Source organism: Myotis brandtii, unplaced genomic scaffold (genome assembly GCF_000412655.1).
Source record: "Myotis brandtii unplaced genomic scaffold, ASM41265v1 scaffold731, whole genome shotgun sequence".
In the NCBI taxonomy this organism is placed as follows: domain Eukaryota; kingdom Metazoa; phylum Chordata; class Mammalia; order Chiroptera; family Vespertilionidae; genus Myotis; species Myotis brandtii.
The window spans coordinates 1628569-1638948 of NW_005370895.1; the positions used below are offsets into that span (position 1 = coordinate 1628569).

At 56.0% G+C, this 10380-nt stretch overlaps 1 protein-coding gene across 9 annotated transcripts in view; it reads right to left on the reverse strand.

Annotated features, from left to right (window-relative positions):
* Positions 1-10380, reverse strand: part of ZDHHC3 (zinc finger, DHHC-type containing 3) — a 59240-nt gene that overhangs the window by 29496 nt on the left and 19364 nt on the right. For 5 of the 9 annotated variants that reach the window (XM_014530311.1, XM_014530312.1, XM_014530310.1 and 2 more), the window contains exons 4-7: positions 8122-8218; positions 7488-7569; positions 7300-7413; positions 5136-5266 (exon numbers count right to left, since the gene is read on the reverse strand). In XM_014530311.1, the coding sequence (XP_014385797.1) occupies positions 5136-5266; positions 7300-7413; positions 7488-7569; positions 8122-8218 (424 nt within the window). Of the gene's footprint in view, positions 1-1448; positions 2969-5135; positions 5267-7299; positions 7414-7487; positions 7570-8121; positions 8219-10380 lie in introns of those variants that run through there. The other 4 variants (XM_014530316.1, XM_005882659.2, XM_005882663.2 and 1 more) reach the window with 4 other exon arrangements.

Below are 10380 nucleotides of genomic sequence, written 5' to 3' on the forward strand. Positions count from 1 at the left end.
GCAGGCTGAGGGGAGGGGCTCCAGGGGCACATGGCTCAGCACTGAGCCCACAGCACTCGGGACCAGAGCCTCGGGGCATCAGGCCACCTGCAGAGACCCGGGAACCAAAAGGGGTTCTCAGACCTGAATGTGTGTCAGAATCGCCCCAGGGCTGTTGCAATGCAGACTGCGGGGCCCAGAGTGGGGCCTGGGAACAGGCATGTCTAACGTGCCCGGGGGATGCTGCTGCTGCTGCTGCTGCTCTGGGCACCACAGTGCCAGAGGTGCTGCCCGGGTGGCTCGCCAGTAAAGATTCTCGGGAGGAATCCTAGCAAAAGCCTCGCCACATTCCTTTGGCATTTAAAGGCCCTTTCGGGGTTGGGAGCCCTCACCCCTCTTTACTGGCTGGCTCCTCTTTAGGCTGATGCATTGAAATGAAAGCAACTTAAACCCATTTGCCCAACCAGCCCCCCGAGGCCTGGGTTTCTGTGATGCCCACCTCACGTAGGTGGCCATAATGTTTCTTCATGGGCCTCATCTGGAAGATTCTGCATCAGGAAGGCGACCTTAACTTTCTAAGCAGCCTCGCCAGAACGAGCAAAGGCTGGTAACAAGGTGTCTCATTTTGGGTTCTTCTAAGAAAGTACGACAGAGATGCAATGCTTACGAATGACAGGAGACTTGGCACGTGCTGCCCGGACTCGCCTTGCGTGCACGAGTCACCATGCAAATCTGCAGGTCTGTTTGCATTCAGTCTGTTTGCTATGTGCAGAGTCACCTAACTCAGCTCGCCATGTCACCTTCCTCTTTCTTTTTCACTCCACTCTCCAGAGGCCGTTTGGAAAGACTGTGGCTACGACTGGCCCATTTCCTATGCACGGGCCATTCAGTGCTGTCCCAACTCCTATGCCGAAGCCGGAAGCTAGGGCCATTTAACACCCACACTTCTCCCACACCTAAGTGTGTGGGGAACAAGTGCTATAAACTAGATTTAAAACCGACCTCAGCTGTGACTGCAGCTCAGGCAGCACAGCGGCCAGTCCGAGTTAACCGACGTAGGGGCGCAGACTTTCGGTTAAACATCAAAGGGACGACGGGAGCTCCTCAAAGCAGCCCACCAGGACTGTTTGTGGACGTTGTCAGCGATTTCCTCTGGCTTTTGGCTGGGAGGGCAGGTCAGGGTTTCCCCCAGGCCGCACCCTAGAAGCAGTCAGCACACCTGACCTTTTCCATAGCCACTGAGAGCCAAAGGGCAGGCAAGGGCTTTGGCTGCGGAAAGCCAGAGGAGAGGCTGCGGGCAAGCTTGCTCAAGAGGAGTCCCAGTGCCCTTTAAAAACATGCAAATCCTCATTCAAGAGGGAGCATCAATAATGTCCTTAAAAGCAATGAAAACAAACTCCGACCAGCCGGCCAGTCACCGGCGCTGGCCGCGGTGACACTGGGTGAGAGCAGAGCTCAACCACAACAGGTTTTTGGAAAATGTTTATTGCATTTGGTTTCCAGGTGGAAGCACTGACAGGATTGAAAGGGGCGCATGTTCCACTTCTCTGAGAAACCACCTGGCCAGATCCAGTCCCCCTACCCACGACTGGACTTAATAACCCTTATCCCCCACCCCAACCCCAAGCAAGAGCTAAAAAAGGCTTGTGGCAATTGCTTAAAAAACAAATCCATGTGTGAGAATCCAGATGATCAGTATTCCGATTCCTGCGAGTGTTCGGGTGGCCGGCACTGTCTCCTCACCAGCCGTGGTCAGGCCGTTCTCTTGCAGATGAACAGGAGGAGCTCCCAGGGCAGGCTGCCCCAGCCCAGCACCTGGCTCAGGTGTGCCTGCTGACTCCAGTGACTGCATGGCCACCTACCAACCTTGAAGTCAGGGCTGGAATGTCCCTCTTGCATCGTGGTTAGCCCCAGGCCGGGGCGACAGTCTCCCAGGTTAGAATACAGACCAGATGTGGGTCCGTGCACATTGCTGGGTCTAAACACCAGGAAGTAAACCCCTTTGGCGACTTACAACAGGAGGAAGAAAGGGTTGATGGCAGGGCTGCAGCTGCCTCGTTAGGGGGGGAGGGAGAGAAAGCCGACTAACAGGAACATGGAGCTCCCTCGAAACTGTCACATTTTTCATCCTTTGATTGTGTAAGGCATTTTGAACTGGAAAGACCTCTTTCCTTCACACTCTTTCAAATAATCAGAGGGAATAGAACCGGTGATTCAGAATACACATAAGATCCCTTCTGTCCCCGCCCCGCCCCCGCCATTCCACACCCCGAGTCCATCAAGTACAAGGCAGGCAACTGATTTCGTGGGTTAGGAGGCAAACCGAGTCCACTGTGCCGGGCCCTTCATAGGGCTCCAGCCCTGATCCTGCCCCTCTAGGCCACAAGGGTGAGCATCCATCTTCTGTGTTTCAGTTGCACGGGGCCCTGCCACTCACCGCCCCGCCTCTGCCTCCCCAGCCAGGCGTCGGGACGGTCCTTCCACGCACCTTCCACGCACCAGCGTCACGTCTCAGTTAGTAGGAGTGGGCACGGCCTGGAGACAGCACCGTCCACGTTAGTCATGCCAGACAGACAGCAGAGAGGAAACCAGAGGCCAGAGAGGTGGTTTTTAAAAGGAGAAAAGAGCAGCTTCGGTTGCCAAAAAATAGAAAGGATGATCTTTTAAAAATAAAACATGGGGACATTTTTTCTCTGCAATGCTCAGCCATTTTACTTGAGTCATAGAAAAGTTTTGGAGCAGTTGTTTTGCTTTCTGGTTTGAGTGTTCGTGAGAACGGGCCGCGGTGCTGGGATGTGTGTGTCTGAGTGGCAGTGCTGCCAGGGGTCCTTCAGACCACGTACTGGGACGGGTCTGCCTTCCCGTGGTCGGGCGTGGCAAAGGGGCTGGCCCAGCCTAGAGAGAAGGGGTGGCCAAAAACGGCTTTCAGGTTCATCCATTTTGTTTTTTTAGCCCATCTTCTCTCTTCCTTTTTCAATTGCTCTATTCCCTGAAAACAAGAACAACCACACTTCAGTCACACGCTTCATCGCTGTGGGTTCGGGGGAGGGACGTCCATTAGCCTGAGGTGAGCGGAGTAAACGTCTCCTTTATAAAGCCATAGAGCAACTACATATCACATTTGCCTTCCCTTTCTCTCACAAAAAGTGTAAAAAAACCCAGGCTTTCTTGGGGATGAGCGTGCCAGGGCCCAGGGTGGGTGGGCCAGGGCCTGCAGGCTTTGGCACAGGAGCCGCGGAGCTGGCGATCTGACAGCCCACGGTGACTGCTCAGTTGGGACTGGTTCACAGGAAGTCTGTGCTACCATGACCACTTTGTAGACAAAAAAAAAAAAAAGAGAGAGAGAGAAAAAGAAAACAAAGTGAGTCAAAGGGCGGCTCTGGTGGGTCAGACTCCGCCAGAAGGGTCAGGAGCACAACTGAGAAGGTGGAGAGGAGGGACAGACGGGTCGGGAGAAGTCACCAGAGGAGGAAGGAGATGGGTTAGTACAGGTCAGGGGGCCACACGGACAGACCAGTCAGCCTCAGTCACGGCGAAGGCCTTCCCGGGCTCCTGTGGGGAGACGTGTGACCCTGGGCCACCTCAGCAGCTGTCACAGAGCCTGCACTCCCGTCTCAGGAAAAATGGGGGCTGCGGAGAAAGCTGGTCCCCCCAATGGATAGAGCTGGTCAGTGAGGGGGGCAGGGGTTTGTGCCCGGTCTCTGGTGGGGGGGAGCAGCCCCACCCAGGCCGGGGAGGGGAGGACCTGTTTCCCATGAGCTGTGGGGCCTGCCCTTCCTTCCTTTCCAACGTGACTCCTGGAGGGGAAGATGGGCCAGGCCCTGACAGCTCTCCTCGGGCTCCCCCAGGTTACGGCCTGTGTGGCAGGAGGCGGGGCTGGATCACCCCGGTTCCTGCAGACCTTCCACAGAGAAGCTGGTCCTGCTCACTGCCTGGATTCCTAGCTGGATCCACCACTGGCTACTGTTTTTATAGAAACTCCTTTGTAATGATGTTATTTCTTATAAAAGAAAAAGTTGCTGAGAGCCCCCAACCTTCTAAACCATGGGGAATTCCCACAGGTGCAAACGGTGGTGCCTGAGCAGCCGGGCAGTGAGCCCTTTCCTGAACCGGCCTTCCCCGCCCGAGGGAGGGCCCTGGCAGCTGAGGCAAGCACTCCCCTCACATGAGCCTCCCTCCAAGGCCGACTACCGGGGCCTGCAGTCCCCACAGGGCCCTGGACGCTGCTGAGAGCTGCCCCCCGAGGGGACCCTGGGAAGCAAACAATGGGAAATTCCCACAGGTGCAAACAGTGGTGCCTGGGCAGCCGGGCAGCGAGCCCTTCCCTGAACCGGCCTTCCCCGCCTGCGGGAGGGCCCTGGCAGCTGAGGCAAGCACTCCCCTCACATGAGCCTCCCTCCAAGGCCGACTACCGGGGCCTGCAGTCCCCACAGGGCCCTGGACGCTGCTGAGAGCTGCCCCCCGAGGGGACCCTGGGAAGCCAGGATGGACTCTCAACCTCAGGACTCCACTGCTCCCTCCTAGGCCCCTTACAGGGGGCCCCAAACCCAAAAAGGGAAGCGATGCCCACATCACAGCCATGGGTTAGCACCTTGAGGCTTTTGGACACCTTAGGACGGTTGGGAGGAGGTGGCACCAGGGGAGTGGGCTCTGGCCCAGCAGCTTCGAGGCTCCCAGAGGCGGAGCTGCGAGTAGGGGAAGGCAGGACCAGGGAGAAGCAGTGGACGAGGACCAGAGCAGGCCCAGCAGAGGTGACCGGGGCCCAGCGAGGATGTGCTACCACTGATCTGGGGCTCGAGGCAGGGCTGTCTCCTGCTCTGCCCTCAGGACCAGACATGAAGTCACCTCCTCTGGGAGTGGCTCTGCCTGGGCCACCTGGGTCCCGCAACTCTCTGTCTACCACCCAGTCTCCAGTCTGTGGCCCCAGATGGGAGGTGTCCCCGTGCCCAGCAGAGCGGCGCACAGACAGAACACTCAGGGGAGCATGGAAGGACCTGTGGCCAAGGGGACCCCTCACCAAGGCTGCTGGGCCCCTTGTTGGTGTGACGGCACGCCAGCCCCCAGGGGAGGACGCGTGTGTGCATGAAGATCAGTGTCCCTGGGAATGGGGGATGTGCCCCGCGCCCGGGGTCTGTGCCGGCCGCCCTCTTGCTCACCGTCTCGTCCGTGCAGATGGAGTGCACCTGGGTTCCGAACATCACCGACGTGAAAATGAGGAAGAGCAGCCCCTCGAAGCACAGCAGGATGAGGAGGATCACCGTGGTGGGCGGCGAGAAGTAGCTGCACTCTGCAAACAAAGGGCACGGGGCTCAAGGCTGGCCCACGCCCACCGCCCCCAGGCCCCCTCTGCCCCAAGTCCCCTGGTGGGTCCTCCTGGTGCCACGTCTCTGGTCTCCAGGCCTCAGTGAGGACCCTCCCCACCCCACCTGGTTGCACCTACACTCCCTATGGGAGCCGTCCTTGACTGGCCAGGCCCTGCCAGGGCCTCCCTCACACACACCAGCCCTCGCTCGCTGCCGCTTCCCGCCAGCAGGCCACCAGCTCCAGCCCAGGCCTGGCTTGCAAGCCCTCCCTGCTGTGAGCACTTGGCCTCCGAGCCTCTGCTTTTCCTCTGCACGTGTCGAGCAGCTCCCACCCTGCAGGCCTGGCTCAGGTCGGAACAAGGCCCTGCTCAGAACGCCCTGCAGGCCGCCTGGCTCCCAGCGGCACTAAGAAAACGGCCCGTCAGCTCTGTTCTGAAGACAGAGACACGGCCTCACTGACGGTCCGTGACTCTCGTCACTGCCCTGGTCTGTTAGCTGGATGACGGGATGGTGTCTGTGATGATGAAATGTCCTTGTCAGACCTCACCCCGAGCCGCCAAGGCCACACCTGGATCTAGGGGCCTCGCTGATGCGGTCCTTTTAGAATGTTCACCAAGGAACCTGCGGTGGCCCCAAGCTGTGCAGGACCCTGACCTGCAGAAACCCCACCCCCACCCCCACTCACTGACAACCTGGCTTGTGCTAGAACCACGCTAGTCAGGAAAGCAGGGAGACAGGGTGCTATGGACAGAACTGTGTCCCTCCAATCCTGTGTTGAGCCCCAGCCCCCACTGTAGTGGGTTCAGAGATGGGCCTTTGGAAGACGAGGGTAGGTGAGGCCCTTACAGAGGAGACACCAGGGCGCTTGCTGTCCCCTCCCTGCCCTGGGAGGACTCAGGAGGAGGTGCCACCTGCCAACCAGGAGACCCTGCCTCAGGAGCCCAACTGGCGGGCACCTCGCCCTGGACTTCCCAGTGCCAGAGCTGTGAGCAGTACATGTGTGAGCCGCCCAGTCTACGGTGCCGTTAGGGCAGCTCACAGGGGTTCTCTTCCCCTAGATGAGGTCCAGCCAGAGTGCTGGGCAGGGCCAGGGAGAGAAGAGGGGGCGGGTGCAGACTGACACAGGGGAAACCTTAATATCTGGTTGGAGCTAGGGATACTGTCCTTTTCATAGCCTCATGAGTTTTTATTTTTTTAAATGTGTTTTTATTGATTTTAGAGATAGAGGAAGGGAGAGGAATAGAGAGAAACATGGATGACTAAGAAACATCAATTGGCTGCCTCCTGCACGCCCCCTACTGGGGATTGAGCCCACAACCGGGCATGTGCCCTGACCGGGAATCTGTGACCTCCTGAGCCACGCCAGGACCACTGAGCCACACTGGCCAGGCAGCCTCAGAGTCCTGAGAAACAATGACAGCAAGAAAATGCCCAAGAAGTCAGCATGTACAGGAAGAGCAAAACTTCTAAAGGATGGTGAAAGGAAAAAGGGGAAAGCATCGAGGGAAAAACAGTAGAAATATGATGTTTCTGCTCAAGGCATTTGCTCACAGGTTGTGTGTGTGCAAGATCTAGCTCAGCAGGCGGCCTCTTAAATCTGTTAGCATCTAATCACTTTTTCTTATTTTTATTCTCCTTTTAAATTTCATTTATTTTTTCAACATCTATATTTTCCCTCAGAATTTATATAATTTTCTGGTTGGAGTTCCTTCATTGGCATTTACATTTAAATGGAATACTTCTAAAACAGCAAGAATTTGTCTACAACCTTAATGTCAATTGGTGATCAAACAGTTAAAAAGCAACCGCCACAAAAAAACAAACAAATTAACAAAACATCTCCACATCCCAGGCAGGAAGTTAAAAATGAGTTTCTGCAAGACTGGAATGGGTAACCTTTGAATGAAGGGCTTGGCCAAGGGCACGGAAACCCACTCCCGGGCCTCGCCTCCTGCTGGGCCTGCCCTCTCCCAGGGCACGCTCGGGCGGGCGGGGTCTGCCCAGGTCTCCACTTTACCTGTGGAACTGACTTTATGGGGCTGCGTTTTCTCCTGAGAGAGTCGGGCCTCTGCTGTTCCTTCCCTGGTCAGTCCGTGGGCTTGCAAGAGATCTAATAAATTGAGGGTGGCCCCTGGCACCACGATGGAAATAAGGAGCCCCGCCTCTCATGTCCCCCACCCCGAGGAGAGCCCTGACCACACTCACTTGTCCAGTCTTCTTCGAAGCAGTGTAGGAAGTGGAACCCCACCATGATGAGGGCGTGCAGGGAGATGAGAGCTATGTACATCTGCAATGAAAGCAGGGCAGGCGTCACCGTGCGAACCCCGCACGCAGGAGCACTCAGGGTGAGGGAGGGCCAGGAGCAGGGCCAGAGGCACCTGGCTACCTCCCCCCCACTGGTCCCCTCCCCCAGCCCCGGGTCTGAGGTAACAGCCACTTGCTGGGAGTGTGTGGACTGTGTGGACGAGAACAGTGCCCATCACCAGGCGTGACCTGGGCTCTGGGTGGGCGGGGCTGCCTCGGGGTCACTCTCCTCACTGAGCAGTGAGGGTGCTGACTGCCAATGGCCCTTCCAGCCCTCACACTAAACACACCCCACCTACCTGCAGGCACCGCCAAAACGGCCTCCCTTAGCGACTCAGACTGGGCACTGGCCCTCGCTTAGAGCTCACCAACTTGAGTCGGTTTTCCAGGAGCTCGGGCGAGCGCTCAGGAGCAGGCAGCCCTTGCTGAGCGAGGCTGGCAGAGGCGAGCAGGGAGCTCGCGAGTGCTGGGAACTTGGGGAACCAAGTGCTCCGCTGGTTCCGGGAGGGTGGGGCAGAAGCGGAAGGGGACTTACTGTAAACAGGACGAAGTACTTCTGGTTGTTCTCGCCCACGCAGTTATTGACCCAGGGACAGTGGTGGTCCATCTTCCGAATGCACCGCTTACACACACTGAAACAGCCACAGGCGGAGCGTTAGGAGGGCCCTGGCGTGGCTGAGCCCCGGGAACACAGACCTGGCCTCCTGCTGGGTGTGGGCTGCAGGGGCTGCAGGTCAGTCACCCACCAAGGCCTCTCGTTTGACACACAGTGGATGGAACTGATGTGTTGTGGCTGCTCTCTTGACGCGACACTGAGCTGAGAGTGTGGTTTAGTGAGAGGACAAAATGAAGCAGTTTCAAAAACTTGAGGAGATGGGATACAGAAACAGGGCTCCCAATTCCCCAGAAAGACCCAAATCCAGAGGGTGGGGTGGAGCTTCCCAGGTGGGCGGAGCTTCCAGGGAGGGTGTGGCTGCGGGAAGGGAAAGCTGGAAGAGTTCAGAGCGGGGTCAAGAGCAGGTTCTCAGGGCAGCAGGAAGCCCCCCTCAAAGAGCCTTCCAGCTCCCGGATAACATCCACTTTGCCAAAAAAAGCACAAAAGTCACTTAAGCTCAAGTGCTGATCGGATGATCTAATAAATTTGCAAATTACTAACTTGTTATTGGGATCACTTTTGGAAGGTTTCAAGCTTATTTGATAGCAAACGCCCTCCCTACCCTTTTTGGACAAACCAAGTAATAACATGAAACAAGAGAACAAGCTAATGGGGGCTTGAAAGCAACTACTTTCCAAAGCTCAAGTTTAGAAAGACCCACTTGCCAATAGATGGGTTCATCAAGATTGTTCCCTTTTCAAATCATTAAAACAGGCTCCTTAACATTTATCTCAGGGGTATTATTTGTTCAAAACAGTTGGGCCCGGTCAGAGTGGCTCAGTGCTTGAGTGTCAACCCATGAACCAAGAAGGTCACTGTCAGGGCACATGCCCAGGTTGTGGGCTCGATCCCTAGTAGAGGCTGTGCAGGAGGCAGCCAATAGAGGATGTTCTCTCTCATCGATGTTTCTCTCTCTATATCCCTCTCTCTAAAAAAAAGAAAAATATATCAATAAAAACATATTTTAAAAAACACAGTTAGAATTACTATAAATACAACCTCAGAAATAATACGATTCCTTTTTTGAAAGTCCCTCAGTTCTCACCAGCTTTTCTTCCCACCAGTTTCCATAACTAACTTTGTCTCCGGCTCTTACAGTGCACAGTGGGCTGTGGTGGGTGGACTCTGCAGGAAGGGTTGGCCTTGGGGAGCTGCTCGGAGGAGAAGGGCTACATCGGTCCACATGGGGGTGCTGTTTGCACAGGTCTGGCTGAGGGCACGGAAGGTGCAGGAGGGACTCTGGATGTGGAGGTGAGCCGAGCCTCCTGGCCAGGAGCCCAGCCCCAGCTCCACTGCGAGGCCACACGCTGAGCTGCAGGCCCCACCCCAAGGAGGAGATGTGGCCTTTTCTAAGCGAGTGTGAGCTCTGGGGCCAGGCAGACCTGGCTAACCTCTGGGCGTCCGGCTCCCCATCCACAGGAAGCACTGACAAAAGGAAGAAGCGGGGCCGACACTGGGCCTGGCTCAGCCGAGCGCTGCAGTCATTCTGGCCTCCACCCTGTTCTCTACAACTGCAAAGGGTCTTTCTAGCATCAGAAAGGGGCGCATCTCAGAGATGCTGGGCCAGCTCCAGAATCCCCCTGGGCCAGGAGGGCAGGGGAGAAAGGCAGGCATGAGGGCATGGAGGAAGTGAAGAGAAAGTCAGGTACCAGCGCCCCCATTACCTGTTCTCTCTGCATGGTGTTACCAATTTAAAAAAGGTAAGAGCCCTGGCCAGGTGGCTCAGCTGGTTGGAGCATCCTGCACATCAAAAGGCTGGGGTTCAGTTCCCAGTCAGGGCACGAACGGGAGGCAACCGATCAATGTCTCTCTCTCACATCCATGTTTCTCTTTCTCTTAAAAAAATAATCAATAAAGCATATCCTCTGGTGAGGATTAAACAAACACAAACAATACATACGGGGTGGGCAAAGGTAGGTTTACAGTTGTGAGTACATGAAACAGTTTATTCTTGTATTATTTATTAATGAATATATTGTTTATTTGTATTACAACTGTAAACACTCTGTCCACCCTGTATTTCAATGGGTAGCACTTGTTCCTGATACAAATTTTAAAAGTACAGACAAGCAGACAGTGAGGAGTGATGCCCCCTGCATCCTGAGCCTCAGCCACCAGGCCCCACACCCCCCCACGGAG